This window comes from Drosophila sechellia, chromosome 3L (assembly GCF_004382195.2).
Source record: "Drosophila sechellia strain sech25 chromosome 3L, ASM438219v1, whole genome shotgun sequence".
Taxonomy (NCBI): domain Eukaryota; kingdom Metazoa; phylum Arthropoda; class Insecta; order Diptera; family Drosophilidae; genus Drosophila; species Drosophila sechellia.
The window spans coordinates 921711-940974 of NC_045951.1; the positions used below are offsets into that span (position 1 = coordinate 921711).

At 49.5% G+C, this 19264-nt stretch overlaps 4 protein-coding genes across 5 annotated transcripts; 3 read left to right on the plus strand and 1 right to left on the minus strand.

The window, feature by feature from the left end:
• Positions 1-107: 107 nt before the first annotated feature.
• LOC6610240 (centrosomal protein cep290) lies at positions 108-6930 on the plus strand. The gene is made up of 13 exons (XM_032719181.1): positions 108-541; positions 606-779; positions 842-1249; positions 1317-2142; positions 2202-3136; positions 3195-3327; positions 3383-3536; positions 3594-4280; positions 4342-5001; positions 5055-5187; positions 5245-6233; positions 6291-6615; positions 6674-6930. The coding sequence occupies exons 1-13, from the start codon at positions 224-226 to the stop codon at positions 6863-6865; spliced, it is 5934 nt and encodes a 1977-aa protein (XP_032575072.1). The 5' UTR covers positions 108-223; the 3' UTR covers positions 6866-6930.
• Positions 6931-7180: 250 nt separating this feature from the next.
• On the plus strand, positions 7181-8516 carry LOC6610241 (enoyl-CoA delta isomerase 2, mitochondrial). Its single transcript, XM_002034800.2, has 3 exons — positions 7181-7537; positions 7594-7713; positions 7773-8516. The coding sequence occupies exons 1-3, from the start codon at positions 7265-7267 to the stop codon at positions 8166-8168; spliced, it is 789 nt and encodes a 262-aa protein (XP_002034836.1). The 5' UTR covers positions 7181-7264; the 3' UTR covers positions 8169-8516.
• Positions 8517-8527: 11 nt separating this feature from the next.
• Positions 8528-13122, minus strand: LOC6610242. The gene is made up of 7 exons (XM_002034801.2): positions 12240-13122; positions 10404-10860; positions 10113-10227; positions 9722-9959; positions 9486-9663; positions 9287-9423; positions 8528-9214 (listed from the first exon to the last, which is right to left on the minus strand). The coding sequence occupies exons 1-7, from the start codon at positions 12562-12564 to the stop codon at positions 9090-9092; spliced, it is 1575 nt and encodes a 524-aa protein (XP_002034837.1). The 5' UTR covers positions 12565-13122; the 3' UTR covers positions 8528-9089.
• Positions 13123-13902: 780 nt separating this feature from the next.
• LOC6610243 (histone-lysine N-methyltransferase Suv4-20) lies at positions 13903-19121 on the plus strand. 2 transcript variants are annotated; one of them, XM_032719134.1, is made up of 6 exons: positions 13903-14287; positions 15322-15867; positions 15954-16143; positions 16307-16957; positions 17019-17222; positions 17326-19121. In XM_032719134.1, exons 2-6 carry the CDS (start codon positions 15375-15377, stop codon positions 17987-17989), a joined length of 2202 nt encoding a protein of 733 aa, XP_032575025.1. In that variant the 5' UTR covers positions 13903-14287; positions 15322-15374; the 3' UTR covers positions 17990-19121. The 2 variants fall into 2 exon arrangements, with proteins under 2 accessions (XP_032575025.1, XP_032575026.1); XM_032719135.1 differs by having other exon boundaries at positions 16586-16957.
• Positions 19122-19264: the final 143 nt, after the last annotated feature.

Consider the following 19264-nt stretch of genomic DNA (forward strand, 5'->3'; position numbering starts at 1 on the left):
TGCTCAGGTCGGTCACTTGAAAGGAGCGCACCGGCACCCTCGTTTCCGGAAAGGCAACCCCCGAGTGGATTTTCAGTCGTAGTTTGTTTTGGGCCAAGTGTCATGGCAACCGCTCGGAAATCGAAAACGGGACGAAAAACTAGATAGCTGGTGTGGAAAATCGGGGAACATTTGGACGCAGAACGCGAGTAACCGCCGAGGAGCGAGGCCATGAGCCACCAGGATGAGCATGGACATACCAGAAACCGTATCCCTGCGCAAGTTCCGCGACTTTTCGGCGCGCCAGAAGCAGGAGCTCTACGAAACGCTCCTCGAACTGGCCGAGTCCATCGATGAGCTGCCCAAGAAGTCGCTGCGGAAGACCCTGGAGCTCACCCTGGCCGTTTTGGAGTACAAGGGCGAGCAGGTACAGCGGCTGCAGGAATCGCCAGCCGGAGGACTCTCCTCCGACCGCCGCCTGCAGGACGAGAATGAGAAGCTGAAGCGAATGCTCCAGAACCTGGAGGACGAACGCGATGGCCTGAAGAGCAAAGCCAAGGAGGTGAGCAGTAGATCATGTAAAGAACCAAGTACCCAAGCTCAAGCATGCGTTTTTTTCCCATTAGTTGGGCGAGGAAATCCGCCAGTTGGAGCTGCGTCTGCAGGAGGCGGCGCAGCAGGCGGAGATCAGCGACAAGGATTCATCGGATCCCCTGTCCGAGCTGGACAAGCAGGAGCAGCTGCTGCAGAACATCGACTCCAAGAACAAGCATATCAAGCGGCTGCTTAAGGAAATCGAGGTGAGTCGTATGATGGTTTGCGTTAAATATATTAAATATATATTATATTTATTTCCGTTCAGTCACTGCAAAACCAAAACATAGCTCAATCGAAGACCATAGTGCTCCACGAGCGGGAGCTGCAGACCATCAAGGCGAATCTTGTGCAACTGAGCCAGGACATCACCAAGGTGGAGCAGGAGCGCAAGTCCTTGAAGCAAAAGGAGCAGCAGCAGGCGCTGGAAATCACTCGGCTGGAGGGAAATCTTACCTTCCTGGAGGTGGAGCGCAAGAAGCAGGAGGTGGAAATGCGTCAGTTCCTGGACAAGTACGAGGCCAAGTCGCTGGGCTGGAGGCAGGCGCTCGACGATCGGGACAAGGAGGTGGAGCGTCTCAAGAAACAACTGGAGGGCAAAAGCATCAGCTCTGCCCAAACCAATTCTTCCAACAGTCAGAGTCACCAGGAGGAGGAGCAAGCCAAACTGAGACAAGTAAGGAGGAACTTCTCTCGATATATTTTATCTAGATCTTGACCTCTCTTTGTTTCATCCCTCGCAGCTTTTGGAATCCCGGGAACAGCGCATCGAGAAGCTGGAGGAGAAGATCAAGTCGATGGCGGAGGAGATGGTTAGCTCCACGCGGGCGATGAACCAGTTGTGCCAGGAGAAGGAGCGCGCCCATGATCCAGAGCAACCGCGAGCCTGCTGCCAGATGATCGAGGAGCGCCTGCGGGAAGCCACCGCCCGGAGTCAGCAGCTCTCGGAGATGCTGGAGGTCGCCGAGCAGGACAACGTGCTCAAGGCCCAGCAGGCCCTGCACGCCATTAGTGCGCTGGATGCCTACAAGCGTGACGAAGATGGTCTCATTCCCGCTCTGCGACGCTGCTCGGAATTGGAGCAGAAGGTGGCAGCACGCGACAAGCAGCTGAGGAGCTACATCCAGGAGCTGAACTCCCTGCATGAGGTGGTCCAGGAGAACGAGCTTCTGCGGCGAAAACTCCACATCCCCGACGATGTGGTCATCATGGCCAAGAACGTTCATTCCAAGCAGCGCAACAAGGACAAGCAGATCGATCGACTTACCCTCAAGCTGAGGACATCCGAGGAGCTGCGTCTGCAACTGAAGTTGGAAAAGAGTGAACTTAGGCGGAAGCTCTTGGAGTTACAGCAAGACAGTCCGCAGACCTTGAACGAATCCCTGCAGGCGCCCAGCGAAGTGGGTGAAGTGCCTAATAGTGTGCACCTGGAGAATTCGCCGAGACGTGGCCAAGGCGACGGGGCAGCCAGTTCCGAGATGCAGAATCGCTACGACGAAGTCCTGGCGGAAAATGAAACCCTTCGCTCCGGCATGTACGAGATTCTGGAGAAGCTGCGGGAATATGATGGTGAGATAGGATACCATATTTCTTGAATAACTATATTTATTAAAACATTATCCATGTAGCCACCTCAGAGCACATAACCATAGATTCCGATCTCTTGCGCCGCCTCATCGAAGCTCTTCCCGGCGGAACTACCACTCCGCAGCGACTTCAGGGACAGCTCCTGGAGCTGAAGGCCCGAGAGGAGGCACTGCGTCAGCTGCTCGAGCAGCAGAACTACAGTGACTCCGAGACGGGAGAACTGTCCTCTGTGCATAGTCTGTGCGAGATTCCTGAGATTGCAGTAGAACATCCTGTCGAAGAGGATGCTGTGCTGAACACAGCCACCAGGCCAAGCTCGCCCACTGAAGCCACGGTGGGATTACGCAGACCCACAGTACCAGATCCCGAGGAGAAGCCCACGAACGAGGTCCTGGCTGAGCTCTCCATTCTGCGCAAGCACTACGACGAACTTCGTCTTCATATGTCCGCCGATGGCAGTGATCTGATGAACCGCAACCAAGAGCTCCACGATCAACTGATCGCTTTGGAGTTGCAGTTGGAGCAGCAAAGGAATTCCTACTCCTACATGCGCAGGGATTACGATCAACTGCTGACGGAGACCCGAAAACAGGAACTTCGCTTTATAGATGACAAGGCGTCTCTAGCCAGGCAGTTGGAGCACAGCAAGAGTGAAGTATTGGGAGCTAGAGAGGAGTTGGAGAAAGTGAATCAAAGGAATCCCTACACTGCGGAGGAGCAGCAAAAGTTGGAGCACAGGAATGCCATAATGAGCATGCAACTCGGCCAGGCGGTGGAGCAACTGCTGGGCGAGCTGAAGCCCACGGAAATATGCGCAGAGTACGGTATAATCAGGGAGAACTATCAGCTGGATTACATCACGGCCCAGGATTTCGAGGAGCAGCAACAGGAGCTGCTCACTTGGAGGACCAAGCAGGCGGAGCTGCAGAGGGAGACCAAGCAGCTGGAAGGTCTGCTCCATGTGGCCAACGAGCAGGTTGGAGATCCTCCTTGATACCTACCCATTACGGACCTAATTCCCATCCTCTTTCCAGATTCACTCCCAGCAGAGGCTGCTCAACGAGATCACCGATAACCACATCAATCTGCGTCACCTGGTGGCCGATCTTCAAAGCAGCTCCGACGAGAAGCTAATGCTGGCCAAGGTCCAGAGGGACCTGGATAGTGGTAAGCACAGACTTATTCCAGGAAAGGATTGGCCATTGTATGACTCTCTTTTCAGTGAAAGCTGAGTGCTCCCGCTTGGAAACAGAGCGAGAAAAACTGCATCTGAAGGCGGAATGCCTGCAAACCCAACTGGAGGCCAGCGAGATATCCCTGAAACAGGCACATCAGGACTTCCAGCAGGAGCGCACCAATAGCGATATTAAGCACAAGTGAGAGCAAGTGGTGGATAATTCCTAGCAGATCTAACTTTCTACCACATCCCACAGATTCCTGCAGCATTCATTGTTTATGCTCAAAGATAAATATGCCAAATTTACGCCACTGGTCTTCCTCACCAACTTTGTGTTCGCCTATCAAAAGTTCCAGCGTCGCCTGGAGGAGGAGCAAGTGCACCAGCGACATAGAGATCACACCGCCCTGGTTGATGAAGTGACCGCCGTGGTCCGGACCAAAATTGGTCTCAACGAGGAGAGTTCCCAGCAGTTGGTGAAGCTCATAAAGTCAGAAACGCAGACGAGACTCTTGGAACAGCGCTGTGAGATCCTGCAGGCCAAACAGGAGGAGCTCGTTCGGGAATTGGGTGAGTTGAGGATGAGCCAGGCCACCGACACCGAGCACTGGAGCACCATCCAGGCCTTGTTCGGCGATGGAGAGCAAAGAAGTCAACTCAAGGTGGATGCGGAGACAAATACGGACGCAGTGGCTCCTATTCCGGCCATGAGAAGGGCCGTCCAGTTGATAGACAGGGAGTCCTCGCCCATTGGGTCTCCTCTCCACAAACATCCGCACCTGGATACAGCCACTCAAACGGTGGAGGCGCCACTTGAGTTCTCGGAGACGGCAGTCCAAACCAATGGCATTCGCGGCCAGCAGAATCAAGCCGTTCAGACAGCGGATGCAGTGGAGGACAGCAGGAGAGATTCACGCGCGGAGCTACAGAAAATGCAAGAAACGTAAGTTGCCAAGTAAATATTTAAATAACTATTTGCAACTATAAATGGTGATGCCCAACAGTCTGCAAGAAGCTAACCAGCGCATCGAGGTCCTTGGCAAGCAGTTGGAGGCTTCCAGATCGGAGAGTCGCGAGTCCGGGAGTCCGCAAGGTGGAGTAGTGGAGAAGACCATACTATCGTTCCACACCCTGCTCCTGGAGAAGGACCAGTCTATTCAAAAGTACCAGGACCTTCTGCAGACCGAGAGGGATCAGAGTCAGCAAGCACTTAGCAAACAGGTGGCTGAAAACGAATCCCTGAGGGCCACGGTGAACAACCTGAACTTCAACATCAAGACGAAGGATGCAGAGATTCAGGGCCTCAAGGAGAAGCTGAGACAGAAGCCCGAGGTCCACGTGGAGCGCAACCCGTCGACGGATTCGAGGTCCAGTTCCAGTTCCGACAGCTCGGTCAACGAGCTGACGGATGAGAAGATCGAGGAGCTCTTCGAAAGCAGCTCAGTGGAGAGACCACCCCAGGAAGAGGTGGAAGTGCCAGTGGAAGCAGGTCCAGATAACATAGTTACCGAAGAGCCCGAGGGTGAGGAGGAGAAGCAGGACACCGAGGAGCTCAAGGAAGTGCCGACGCTGCACAAGCAAATCAAGGACCTCAAGGACAAACTGGAGTACAGTGAAAGGAGCCTCAAGACCAGGGAAGAGGAAGTGGATATACTAAAAGAGAAGTATGTTGCAAAGTAAATAGTTATGCTTGATTTTAATCCGTTTCATCCGACAGGTTGAAGCTGTGCCAGGAGCGCGAGAAGTCGGTCGAAAGCACCGTGAACCCCGAGCTGGATCAGCTACGCATCTTCCTGGATGAGAAGGACAAGCACATCAAGGATCTTATGGATACGCTCAAGAACTTTCACGTAATGCTCAGCAATACCATCATATCTAACTTATTTATACAAGTTTTTAATCCGCAGGACGACCAGCAGCGCTATATCAAAGACACCTCGAACTTCTCAGAGGACCAGATAGCCAAACTGGCTGCCGATCTGAACCGCACCGAGGCCACCAACAAGATCTATCACACTCAAATGGAGGCACTTCGCCGCCAGCTGGCCAACGTCACCCAGCGCGAAAAGCAGGCCAGGGATCTCAGCCAGTCGCTGCGCCAGCAACTGCTCAAACGCCCTGTGGTCTCCATAAAAACGGAACTGAATGCCCGGGTGAAGAACGAGAACCAGCAGAAGAGAATCCAGCAGCTGGAATTGGACTTGGACGAGGCACGTGGCCAGCTGCAGCGACAGCAGACGCTCCTGGAGGCCAAGCGCACGAGGAGTGCCAATGAGGTGCAGCTCTGGGAGAAGCAGAAGCGGTACCAACAGCAGGCGGAGAAGACCAAGGCCCGGCTGGAGGAGACCGAGCTGGCACTGGACAAGACCCGAGCCCTTCTCCAGGCAGCCCGCACCACAATAGCGCGGTTGGAAAAGGACAAGCAGATCCTGGAGTCCAAGCTGGGCAGGAACGGTCCGTCAAGCAACAGCTCCGGTGGCAATAACCTCAAGTGCTGCCGCACTCCATCCTGCCCGAATCTCCAGCACGTGGGTGTCGGCAAGTTCGCTCCATCGCCTTCGGAGAGTCCGGAGACCTACACCGGTCCCAGCAGCGAGTGCAGTTCTCCGGCGCATCATCACACCCAGATCTTCGACCAGAGTCAGGTGGACCTCATACAGGCGCTCAAGTCGCGCATTGAGCTGCAGCAGCGCAAGATCATCGCCATGGAACTGGAGGGCAGGGGCAGCAATGCCCTGACCACGGAGCTGGAAAAGTTGCAAGAGCGCTGCCAGGCCATCGAGGCCCAGAACATCCGACTGGAGGCCAGGAACCTACAGCTGCAGCTCGACTCGGATCTCTTAAGGCAGGGCGACAGCAGTGACCGGCTGCAGAAGCGGATCAAGCACTTGGAGGAGTAAGTAGCTGCAGTCTTCTTACGTCTGAATCGCGACTTATGCACCACATTTTCCAGCTACATCATCGCCCTGAAAGAGGAGATGGCTCGCAACGAATCCCGTCGAGAGTTGGGCAGTGGCCTCAAGGTGAGCACCAATCAGGGCCAATCGGCGGAGCAGACGATCCTATCGCTGCGCAATCTCGTAGAGAAGTTGCGATCGGAGAACAAGTTCCTGAAGGATGGTCGCCGATCCACGGAGTCCCGCAGTTCCATGGACTCCACGCCTGCAGAGGCGACACGTCTGCAGCAGCAGCATGCAGAGGCGCTGGAGAAAATCAGTGCTCTGCAGCAGGAGCTGCAAAAGCGAACCAAGTGCAGCCAATGCGGGGGACGCAGTAAGGTAGGTACCACCCAAAATTGGGCACCTTCAGCATTAATTTATTTGGAATTTCAAAAAGGACGCTGCCAACGAGGAGCTTAAGTTCATCAAGGAGCAGTTGGTGAAAAAGACGCAGCTGCTGCAGAAGGCCAAAGTCCTTCTGACCCGTGCTGCCGCCAAGGAAAAGGTCCTCAGGGAACAGCTGGCCTTGTGGAAACGCAAGTGCTCCGAACTGCAAAATGTGCCCGTGATCGATGAAATCAGCGAGTAACCAGTATTGATCATAAGATGAATGTTGTACAGGAAAAAGAGGAATAAAACTAAAGTTTTTTTTCACTGTCGCTGTTTTGAATTTTGGCGCCCAGTGCAAGGTTGCCAGACCGCGGTGGGCTAATATATTCCCCTGAATTTTGTTCTACAGGATCTGTTATATTTAAATATATATTTAAACCATGAAATAAAGTATCTTTTGCCAGATTAGGAAAACACTCAGCCATTTCCCAGTCACAGTGATAAGTTCACCAACTATCGCTTATCGACTGTTTGGGATGGAATACCCCTGATGCCCAGTAATCGGATGAATTAAACAACAATAGCCACCGGCAATCAGAGTAAAATGATCCACTGATTGGACTTTGTCTCTCATTCCGCGCGCAGCATTTGCAGCAAGATGGCGTACCAAGGATACAAGGAACTGCTTGTGGAACAGCAGGGCAAGCTGCTCGTTGCCAAGTTCAACAATCCCAAGAAGAAGAACTGCATCAACATTTTCACCTACCAGGAGATAACCCGGGTGCTGACCGAGGTCAACGACGACGAGGGCGTAACCATGGTGGTTTTCACCGGCGTAGGCGACATCTTTACGGCCGGAAACGACTTGACCCAATCCTCCAAGTCCGACGACATCGACGCCTTCTTTAAACAGTCCAATGCGACTTTCAAGGTGACACATCTGCAAATCCCATCCTATCTTATAATTTATCCAATCTCTACTTGAAGGCCATGGTTCTGAGCTTCGTCAACTGCAGGAAGATAGTGCTTTCTTTGGTGAACGGACCTGCCATCGGAATTGGAGCAACCATTGTGGGATTGTGCGATGTGGCCTGGTGCTCCGAAACGGTGGGTATTGCTTGAAACTTGCTATGGAAGCATGACTTGACTAATAAATACCATCCCAGACCTACTTCTACACGCCATTCACCAAGCTGGGATTGGTGCCAGAGGGCGGCTCCTCCTACATGCTGCCCCTGATCCTGGGGCGCTCCAAGGCGTCGGAAATCCTGCTGCTAAACGAACCTCTCAGCGCCCAGGAGGCCTATCAGTTCAACTTTGTTTCGAGGATCTTCAAGGCCAGCGAATTGGTGTCGGTGATTTGGCCCAAACTGCGTCAGTATTCCGAGCTGCCCGCGAACTCTCTTCTGCAAGGGAAGCGCCTCATCAAGAAGGGCTTCCTGGAGAATCTCATCAAGGCCAACGAGGAGGAGTGCAAGCAGCTGCTCCAGCAATTCCAGCATCCCGAGTTTTTCCAGGCCATCATGGACTTTGCCAGCCGTAAAAACAAGGCGAAATTGTAAATACGCTTAAAGTTTATTGCCGCCTCAGTGATTTTGTCCGCCTATTTTTAAACCCAAGATATATGAATGCTAAATCTTGTGGCGCAAACATCAAAACAAATGGACTTCTTAGCGATTAGATTACAGGCATTATGGGTGCTTTTTGCACCAGAACCATAGGTTAATCTCTTGCACTATCTGTGTATGTACATATGTTCCAATATATTGTCGAAGTGCTGATTAAAAACAATTGAAGAACGCCACTACCTGTTTGTGAATGAACCGCACAGCTGTGGTCAAGATAATAGAATGTTAAATATATGAATAAAGAGATATATTATTTGCATCGATGCTCCCGCCCCTTTGAAATTCGAGTTGTATTCATTTATAGTTCACTTTATTATTGCGTACATACGAGTATTCGTTTATTAACATATCCTTTGATGCTTCTGCCGCGAGTGTGTATGTATATAATATGTATATGAACGTATTGCATTTTATATTAGTTCAACATTGAGTAGTTCCCCCAGGAGCTCAGATCGTTGCCGCAAAAGCCGTGATTATGAATGAACTGGTGGTGACTTAGATTACACTACGCTTTACATTCCTGTATCAACTAGATCTAGATCTAGATCTAGGTCAGATCTAGACCAAGAACTCTGACTGTGAGACACTCTGCTAGGGAAATTCGTTGGCCTCTCTCCGGATTTCAAATACACTCGAGCTTAGTCCTTAATCCTAGCTTAATCCTACGCGTGCCTGCTCATGTACAAATTGATGATAGATGTAGAAACATATCTATAATAGCCAGTTAAACTTAGGCTGCGTTTTAAGTTATTTCCAATAACTGCCCCTCCAATTCAGAATCTTTACAATTAATCAACAAAAAGAGCTACGGGAAAACGATGTTCTCTCAGTTTACCTAGTCCTAGTTAAGCTACCTTAGCTAAACTCCCCCCTTACACTATTTAGCACAAGGAGTGCCATTACATGTAGCATCACCAGCTGCCACCACGTGCTGTGCATCCCACCCGCACCACCATGGTGCAGTTCGGCGAAGCTTTCGCCTGGAAGAGATTGCGGATGAAATGTGATCCTACTCTAGATGGATGTGTATACACCAATATATACCAACTCACCGTTCAGAATGTGAACCACTATGGTGAAGTTCTGGAACTCGCTGATGGAGCACGTGTAGTTGCCGGAATCCGTTTTACTGATCTTCGCTATGGAGAGCGTCGAGTTGGCTCCATCCTCCATCAGTTCGGTTTTGACGCTGCGAGGGTTCGGAAGAAATGGACCTTAAATGGTGACCCCGACCAAGCCTATTGCACTCACCTCACTCCCCCGCGAGTAACGTCGTAGTTGAGGATGTTGTCCATGTGCTTCCAGAAGACCACGGAACTGGTCATGGCCACGTTCCGCACCACACAGGACAGCTGCAGCGTGGAGTCGATCTCGTAGTACTTCTCCTGCAGCGGATCCCCCACCTCGTCCACTATCATCACTTTCGGAGCTGTGTTAAAGCATACTAAGTCCCTTTCTTGCGACCCTTTAGAGAGTTGGATACCCACCATTCACGTGCAGGTTGATTTGAATGACACGGGGCGGATGCGTTGAGATCTGGCACTCGTAGATGGCCTCGTCGTCCTTCTTCACATTGGTTATCTTCAGTCGCCAGTTGTTGGGGTACTGGAACTCCATCTTGTAGCGCTTATCACCCGTGTACGTGTGCATGCCCACTGTCAGCAGGTCCAGGGCGTTGCCATTGTCCTTGCCCTCGTCCTGCGTGTTGTGCCGCACCCAAGAGACCTGTTTTCAAAGTTAAATAACATACATTTTAATGTTTTACCAACTAAAAAGGATTTATCTTTTTGAGACTAAATAATGAACCTAAATATGGTGACCCCGAAAAATCAATCAATTCGATGCCCAAATAGTGCGCATCTCACAGTCCAAACTTACAGTCTTATCCTGCAGCAGGGAAATCCTGCAGTTCAGGTGGATACTGGAGCCCGCCTGCACGGTGAGATTGGTGGCCTGACCAATCCGCTGCACATCCTCGAAGTGGGGGCCATACCTGCACAGAATCACGGAATCAGCTCGTTTTAAATCTTTTTGGTGGTTGAATAAAAAAAGGAAATTTAAGGTTTCTAAAATCTGACTAAGCTCATTTAAAACGATGAATAACCTATTACCACCGTACTACTGCTGATGTAGTTTTAATAAAGATCTTAGTGAATCTATACAACTCACCTCTGATCGTGGTGATGGTGCTTGTTGGCCGAGGAGAACGTGTCGAAGATGTAGTTCAGCATGGGTGCGTCCGTCTTCTGGCCCTTGGACAGTGGATGCTTGCTGTCCACCTTGACTGCGGAGTTGCGGACGAGGCCGGTGCTCCGGTTCCTCGCCGGCTCCGTGGGCGTGGCCAAGGAGGAGTTGCTGCTCGACGGGAGGCCGGATGATGTGGTGGCCACTGTGGCCGGCACTAAGGCGTTTACATTCTGGCTGCCAATCTGCTGGAAGGAGGCGTTCTTCTTGTGCCCGGAAGAATCGGGGCTGCTCTTTGGGGAAACTGTGCCCGATCCTGCCTGCAGGGATAACGACTCCATGTCCTGGACCTTCATGGGGGAATCCAGATCCAGGATCGCCACTGTAGATGTGTGGCTCTCTGGGATGACATAATCGCCATCTACGCCATCATCTGAATCCTCTGCAAAGGAGTTATTGATTTCAGTGGAATCTATGTTTCGGTTTTGCGGGAGGAGAGGATTGGATGTGGGCGGGAGAATTGATGACATTGCTCAACCACTCAAGTGTGTGAACAGCTATGTTCACAAAATTAGCATTTGATTGAAGGATTATTTATTCTTGCGTTTCTGCACTTTTTTATTGTGACCATTTTGCAATTGAAGTACTTTGATAAAGAAGAATATACCATTTTGATGATCTTTTGAGTTTAAAACTAGCATTGCATTTACATTTAAACTATAATTAAACTTAATTTATGGTTTTTATACCAATAGTCAATAAATATAACAGACTTAAACTCTCTAGAGGAATTGGCATGAATTAACTATAACAAAACGGAATTCAAAATTTCAAATTAGTTGCATTCACTACAATACAGATTCGCTCCTATTAATTTGGCCCCCGCTGTATCTATAGCTTTATGTCTATATGCTACTGCCAAGTTGGCCGATATGTGTGGCGGAGTTTGTTTGTTTGTTGCGAATACACTGGGACAATACAAATGTTTAGTTTACTACGCCAAAGCTAAGCAAATAAATATTTCACAGTCATCGCAGTCATGTATTGAAATTTAGGAAAGTTAAATTTTCTGGCAGAAAATTGATTCTACGGTTTTAAACTTTAGATGCTTTGCTTCTGCAAATAGAAAACTTAAAATTTGGATGGTTTTGGGTTCTAGTAATATGAACAAAGAAGTGAAAGTTTAAAAACTATTGAAAACTATACTAAAAATATATGAACTTCCTTAGAACATAAAAAAAATTAATTTATTTATTTATCGGCTCTTTATAGAATATGTTTGAAAATAAGTAGGACAATGGTATTTCCAAGTATGAGCACTTTTATCCCAAAAAAGGAGAACATCAAATTATGCTACTCCTGGCAGAGAACTGTCGTTCAATTTATACAGAAACAATTTGCACAATATTTTCAATCAAAGGCACTTTATTAGTTTATTATATTTTTCACGCCCCAATAAACTTTAAAATGTTGTGGGGCTTCTGTACCCAAAAACAGACACATTACTTTAATTATATATACACTTTCACTTGCAATTTCACCTCCTGCGTTTTTGGAAGTTTCTTTCTTTCATTTCACTTAAATAACCCTCATTAGGCTGACCTCCTTTCGGAAACCATAAGTTTCAGTCTCTGGAAGAGGTGTCCTTTCAAGTGGTTAAATAAAGGGTATATGGAATTCTAGAAGGCATTTCGGACACGATGATTGCACGTACAATGGCTGCGAAGCAATTGAGTCAGCAGGATAATTGAAAACCAATTATATAATTATGCATTAACCGCATTGCAAAGCTAGCAGGTAGCAATTTTGCAATTTGCCTACCGTAACTACTCCGTAACGTGGACACCCGGATGTGGGCGTGGTCGTGGGCAGTGGGCGTGGCTGGCGATGTTTGCAGTGGAACCTTGGTCGATTCCCGTGGCTCCACCAGGGCATCCAGCGCCTGAATCATGTTAACCGAGTCGTAAATTGTCTTGGCCTGGACGAGTCCGCCGCCCATGATCGTTGCGATGAGGAGGAGCAGCCTGATCAGGTTGGGCACGGAGCATTCGAGGTGAAGGTCACCCCTGGATGATGAGAACTTGGTGGCTTCTGTCGTTGATTTTGTTGTGGGTCGCGTTCTTGCAGCTGGTTCATTCAAACGCATCTTGCAATCTGGAGTAGTCGGCTCTAACAAACTGCATTGGACTCGATTTCTTTGTCGCCGACACTTCCTCTTTTTGTGGGTCACCTTTTCGGGGTCACCTATGGCGTCTCACGCACTTTGGCCATTTGTCTTTGCTTGCCTCCTCGGTTTGGGTTCGGCGTCACGTAGATATCAACTTGATTAATTCACATAAGGCAGGGATATCCTTATTGATTAGCTTAACATGTGCTCTATGAACGATCGTTACGATTGCGAATCATATTCGGGATTCATTCACTTTCGGGGCTCACTGATGCACACGCCCGTTTGTAATATACACAGGGGACACAGAACGGAACAAGGACACAAGGATTGGATCCGGTCAGGATCTGGGGGAAATGCATTGGGCAGCGGACCTAATCGTCATGCATTCTTCAGTTGCACCGAAACGAAGGCAGGTCGCAGGGACGGCTCGGACTGCATCACGCACAAAATAGACGACACCGACTTGGTCGAAATCGGGAGTACGGATCACTCGGCATCCGGTTCTTTGCGAAGAACGTCTACGCGTTTGAAGGCTTCGCCAATGACTGCTTAAGGAACTGGGTCCCAATTGTTGTTAATGTCCTGCTCGTCCTGTGCTCGGCTTCACCACAGGATGCTCGCTCTTTTCCCATCTGCGCATGTCCTTGTTTCGTTAAGTTTTTCCCCTCTGTGGTGTCTTCAGGACCTTTTGAAAGGACTCACCTTTCGGAGTTTGCAGGGGGTGCTTATGTGGGGGTTTTCGTGTCGGAATAAGCAGTTTAAGGCAGTCAATTAATAAGGTATGGCACTAGATGAAATTATTTATAAATATTAATAGGTACATATCATAATCAAACATGAGTTATTCTTCGAAAAATTTCGACATTTTCAAAAAATTTCTAAGGATATATGGGTGTATTGGAACAATTGCTAACACAATGCTATAAAGCAGTGGCTGGTTCTTTTCTAGGATTTTTATAGAAGCAAGCAGTGGAGTATAACACACTTTCCATAAACGTGCTGTGCTACACCAGAGGGCGCCACTTATTTAGAACACAGTATAACCTCCCTTATTTGCTTATCCCAAGGAGTAGGTTATAAAAACGAAGTTCCAAAGGAAAATATAAAATTGTTGCAGTCACAGCATCAGACTTTTCTTAGGCATCAAACTCCCAAGGATATGTGATAACAAATTGATTAATGTGGGTCTTCACTGTGCGTTTAGACCAACTCGCTGAAGAGTAGTTATAGTGGATAGCACGGGGGATGATTGGCCTCTGTTGTGGGTCTGGTATCTCGGACTTCCATTTCAGACGGACCTCGTCTTATCAGACGCGCGCGGAAGCTGCTCGTGTGCAGACGTCTCGCCCAGCTGTCAGAAATCTAGCGCGGATCGGGAAAAGCAGACACAGCCTGCGGGAACCTGTGTTTTCACCTGTGAAAATTAATCGCATTCTCAATTAGCAAATCGCCGGAATCCAGTGACTGGTGCTTCGGGAGCCACAATGCTGGCAGCCACGTTCAAAGGGCAGCCAAGGCGATGACAAGTGGCCTTTGCACACTCAAAGTCGCGAAAATATATGCACGGCCAGCACACAGGATACATACAGACGGAGCGAAGGCAAATCTGCTTTTAGGTCACACAAAAGGCTCTCGCAGCAGCGGGACCAGCATCAAGAGGAGCGAGGAGTTCCAAGGAGTTCCAAGAACGAGCCAACAAGTAAGCCACCAAATGCCGTCGTCCTAGAATCCTCTGGTCCTTTTCCTCGACTTCAAAGGACTTCTAAGAAAGGATGTGTGGGAATGGGGGGGTTAGCAACCTGATAGCCATTTCGATTCGAATTACGCACTAATTTGCCATTCAAGCGGATGAAGTGAAAAGTGAGCGAAGAAAGGGTTTCAGTGAAAGTTGAAAGTTACAAGGATCTAAAAAGGATTTAAAAAGTATCTCACTAAATCCCATTCAATTATAAACAAACGAAAGGCACAGAATTCTCAAAACATGAAATATACATGAAATGCAAAATCGTAACACTTGACTTGCATGCATATTTCATTTTTTAAAAAGCGTTTTTATCCTTGCATTCTCAATTTTTGAAAGCGGTTGATTTAAGTTCGGAATTCTTAAAAATGCGTGTTGTGGGTTTTAGTAATGTCAAAAAAATCGCTTTTATTATTAATGATATAAAGCATTGTATTCCCTGCCTAATGATGAGTGCATCATGTATGTCTAAATTTAAGAAGATTCGCGGGCCAAGCGTGTCAAGTGCGGCACTCGTGGAAAACCGCGGGACAGAGGACATTGCGGACCTTGTTATCGGGCTTTTCTGCGTTTTGTTTGGCTTTAATTGCGGCTTAGTCGACTCTGGGCCCTTGAAGGAGCGTCGGCCATTCTCCTGGCCATTCCTTGAGCCCCGTCACGCGGTTGTCAGCCGCTTCAGCTATTCTCGTCGCTGGCATTGTGCCTTGGCTTTTAATTGTTCGGCACTCGCAGGCTGCACCGGTGGTCCTCCACCTCTGGATGCCACCTCCCCAGGATGCCACCTCCCCTTCTGCAAACAGCCGTGAGCACCGCATAGAGAATGCATTGTGACCTTCCTCGGGCAACAGGTGGGGCGATGGAAGTGGGAGTGGGAGTGCCTACTCCCCAAAATCTCCACTTTTTCTGTGTGGTTATGCATGAAGAATTCATAGGATATTATTGTTAGATAATCGAGGAACATATTTGAGAATCCCAAAAATGCTCTTTTCCAGGACACAAATTGATGACACCCGATTCGGGCCAAGGGAATTGATCAGCAGTCGCGATGCCCTCTCGTCGCGGTGGTGGTGGCACCACCAAGAGGAAGCACTCGCTGGGTAACCTGCGACGGGCTCATCCCGCCTCCGGAGCCACATGGAACGTCCAGGTGGTGCGGGGCAAGATGTCCTCGAAGTGCTTGTGGCACGCCTGTCGCGCCCTGATCCTGGGTCTCACCCTGATGCTCCTCGGCGCCGGCATGGCCACTTTGGGCTACTACGCGGATCACCTTTCGATGGGTTCCGAGTTGCGGGGGAATGTCACGGTGCGGGTGAAGAACGACCTCAAGGGCTTCCACTTGAACAACTTCGCGTATGTGGGCCCCATTGTCATGGGCTTCGGAGGCTTCATCGTGGTGGCCTCCTGCGTGATGACCTTCGAGGCACGGGACTCCGCCGCTAAGGTCGTTCCAGCACGGTTGAGAGCTGGAGGAGGCGGCAGCAGCAAGAATCCCTCGCGGAGCAACCAAGGAAGCTCCGCGTCACAGCGTCGCGGGATGGGTAAGTACTTCACACACCTTTACACTTGGGTGAAAGGAAAAAAGTATTCATAAATATAGTACTGCTTCTGATGTAATGATCTTTAGGTGCCCAGTACCAGTCGAGTCGTTGGGATCAGCACTTCGGGGTGTTCCGCTCCTCGCCGGGCGATCCTCACCAGCAGCCGCAGACCGCCTGCATCTCCACCACACATCCGCATCAGCACTCGCATCCGCAGCAGCCATTCGATCGCGAGGCACTCACCGCCGAACTGGTCCAGTTCTCCAGGTCACTCAGGTACAGTTGTGGGCTATTAGGGGAGATCACCTCATTGGGAACAGGACCCAAAATATATGTATATATCGAAATTCACTTATACGATTGGCTGTTTCTCGCTCTTACCGCCCGCTTTTCGCTTTCCGAAATCTGAAATCCGCATCCCGCTTCCGCCAACCATCAGTGCATCCAATCGCTTTAGTCCCCAGTGGCGCCGCCTTTCGGGGGCAGGTTCCGCTCCGGATTTGTCCGGATCCCATGCTCATGCTAATACCACCAACTCCACCAATGCCACAAACCACCAAAACCCAACCACCACAGTCACCACTAATTACTACAATTTGCTCTCACTGAATCGATTGTCGCCGCTGGATTGGGAACTGTATTGCTCGCACCGCCGTCACCGTCGTCACCACCACCGCCACTCGCACCACCACCACCACCACCACAAATCCTCAAGCAGCAGTGTGCGACGAGTGCGCCCAGTGCGACCGGGCTTGGGATCGGGATCGCAACCCTACGGTGGAGGAGGAGGAGGAGCTGGCTCCTCTTCGTCGGCCCGCATCATCAGCAATTCCTCCAGCCTGATCCAGAGGGCCACCAGGGAGTGCTCCCTACTCCAGCCCCCCGCTGCCAGTCGTGTCTACTGGCAGGCCTCTTCCTTTGACGGCGGCAGCAATCATCCGCCCGGATTGGGCATGAGTTCCGGCGCGGAGAAGCGCAGTGAGCGGAACAAGCGGTCGGACACCGCCAAACGGCACGTTCTCTCCCGGCAACGACCCATCGAGCAGGAGGAGGCGCGGGATCACAGTCGCAGTCCGCTGGGACACAGACGGTGAGTTCTAGGCATCCAATAGATTCTCTAGGTGGCTAATACCATATACCACTGCTTACAGGAACTCCACAATGTCGGACTCCTCGTATAGCGGCCGCTGGACGGCTCGCTGTGCTTCCATTGCCAGTCGAACATCCAGTATCGAGTCTCGGCGAGTTCAAGTGGATCTTCATAGTCCCGAGGTGATGCCCAAATCCATTCTCCGTTCGCCCAAGCGCTACAGCTCGGGTCCATCGGCCACGCCCTCCGTGGAGAAGGAGTTTCGGTATGTCCTTGTCGTACCCCTCCAAATCAAGTTTCCAAATACGACGAGCTTTTGCCGGCAATACCGGAGATTTTAACTCGGTTTTCCTTTTCCTTCAATCCAGGAGTCAGTTATCAGTATGCTCGGAGCCACCGCCACCGGTGCACCAGCTGTCGGGCCAGTCCAGCATGGAGCCGGCCGTTCCCGAGGAGAGTCTGGATCAGTCGGAGGACCAGGAGGAGAACACACAGCCCAAGACGTCCTACGAGGAGATCACCGAACTGCAGCACCACACGAGCAGCTTGCCGCCGAAGAAGGCTCGTCCGGGATTCCTGCCCCTCGCGCGCAGCGAGCAGGAGGAGGATCCGAGACCAGTGGCCAATCCGCTGTACAGGAGCAATAGTTCCCGCCAGTTCTACAGGCCCAAGAAAGGAGTGCCGAACGAGCGGGATGATTCCGTGTTCTACATACGATCCATGGAAAGGGGATTGGCTGGAAACGGTGCGTGTGGCAGTGCGGATGAGCAGATGTACGATTCCCTGAAGGTCATCAACGAGAGGAGGACCACTTTGCTGAAAGCCGACTCCCAGGGCTCCTTGGGATCTGCGGAGCGAAAGTTGAGCAGCTTCTCCCTCAAAATGCCGGAGATCACGGAGCGCGAGAACTCGATTGAGATCGAAATGGATGCGGATGAGCTGCATCCAAGTAGCCCGCCTTCTCCTCCCCCGCCTCCTCCACCACCGGTCAATCCCCAAGCAACTGAATCAATCCAGGATCAAGATCCCTAGGATCGAATGGATACACCCACTTCATAGCGTTTAACCAGCAGCCATCGACAATTACTTTAGCAACTCGATTGATGTTTGTATATGTATTTTTGTGCGTGTGCGTGTCGTTTTTTTTTATAACCCCTAGATCGTACCTAAATAAGTGTTAAACGAGTATATATATATACCAGCAATTATCTCTGTGTTGCCTCGGGCCTAAGCAATCAACTAACGAACTAACTTCAACGACGTCTATTAACTTGATAAACTGATGTTATTAAACATATAACTTCAGTTGCGATCGAAATAATTATAGGTGTTAGTATGAAACGTATTCTCCGGAGGATTGGTATAAATATTTTGGATTTCCTTAAACAATTCCAGATTTATTTTCAGCATAAATATATATTTTCCAACTGATTAACGATTTTTAGTGCATATATTTCAAAGAGCTGAAGAATCAAACGATCTTTGTGAATCAAAATAAAGCATCTTCTTCTTCTTGGAAGTGCAGATGGTTGGAAAACACACTGAGATATTATTTTGATCGCAGCTGTCGTCACTAGTCTTCCTATTGTTAGAATATGAGATATATCACGTTATTATCATCCCATATCTGGAGCCGAAAGGTCCTTGTGGGTGTACCGTTGTTATCAATACTATTTATCGGTTACTGTTAATGCTAATCTCTACGAGGATGTGTACTCACAACGATCTAAATACGAGGGCGAGGCCAAATAAATGCCTGACTTGTGCATACCCTGTAAAAAGTACAATCAGCTTATAGTAAAGACTGATTAGGCAAATTGATTTACAAAATTGGTCAACGGCGAATGGAAAACATGTCAATGAAGAGCAATCGGAACACGGATTAAGTTCGATGCACAAATATAATTAGTTGTACGCTCTCAGTGTTAATCCCCACATTACAGCATTATATGTACCTTTACGATTATATATCTGAGTGTTTATTTGTTTCTCGTTCCATAATAGATGTTGAAAATCCCACAGCAATCCGAAAATTCAAAATGCCCGAGTTGGTTTAAATGGAAGGCCGAACACGAATCTCTGTTGATGTGCAGCGAATTTTTATATAATTGTTCATTGCATGTTTAATATTGCATAAATAAAAGCAAACAATGTGTGTCTAATATATGGTCTTGGTTTTTTATTGTCAAATGTGTCCGAAATGGGTTTTGATAACATAGTCAAGCATTCAAACCACCCGCCAGTTTTCCACAGCGTTGCCACATGTTGCAGTAGATGGCGCCACGGGTGGTCACCCTGGCCATCGAT

Excerpts from the sequence above, each read along its gene's own strand:
- LOC6610242 (XM_002034801.2), bottom strand. The coding sequence starts at position 12,564 with ATGCGTTTGAATGAACCAGCTGCAAGAACGCGACCCACAACAAAATCA. Across the intron at positions 10,861-12,239 it reads CACGTTACGGAGTAGTTACG|AGGATTCAGATGATGGCGTA; the intron begins GTAGGCAAATTG and ends ACTCCTTTGCAG. Across the intron at positions 9,960-10,112 it reads CCCTGCTGCAGGATAAGACT|GTCTCTTGGGTGCGGCACAA; the intron begins GTAAGTTTGGAC and ends CTTTGAAAACAG.
- LOC6610241 (XM_002034800.2), top strand. The coding sequence starts at position 7,265 with ATGGCGTACCAAGGATACAAGGAACTGCTTGTGGAACAGCAGGGCAAG. Across the intron at positions 7,538-7,593 it reads AGTCCAATGCGACTTTCAAG|GCCATGGTTCTGAGCTTCGT; the intron begins GTGACACATCTG and ends CTCTACTTGAAG. Across the intron at positions 7,714-7,772 it reads TGGCCTGGTGCTCCGAAACG|ACCTACTTCTACACGCCATT; the intron begins GTGGGTATTGCT and ends ATACCATCCCAG.
- LOC6610243 (XM_032719134.1), top strand. The coding sequence starts at position 15,375 with ATGCCCTCTCGTCGCGGTGGTGGTGGCACCACCAAGAGGAAGCACTCG. Across the intron at positions 15,868-15,953 it reads GTCACAGCGTCGCGGGATGG|GTGCCCAGTACCAGTCGAGT; the intron begins GTAAGTACTTCA and ends AATGATCTTTAG. Across the intron at positions 16,958-17,018 it reads AGTCCGCTGGGACACAGACG|GAACTCCACAATGTCGGACT; the intron begins GTGAGTTCTAGG and ends CACTGCTTACAG.
- LOC6610240 (XM_032719181.1), top strand. The coding sequence starts at position 224 with ATGAGCATGGACATACCAGAAACCGTATCCCTGCGCAAGTTCCGCGAC. Across the intron at positions 1,250-1,316 it reads AGCAAGCCAAACTGAGACAA|CTTTTGGAATCCCGGGAACA; the intron begins GTAAGGAGGAAC and ends CATCCCTCGCAG. Across the intron at positions 5,188-5,244 it reads ATACGCTCAAGAACTTTCAC|GACGACCAGCAGCGCTATAT; the intron begins GTAATGCTCAGC and ends TTTAATCCGCAG.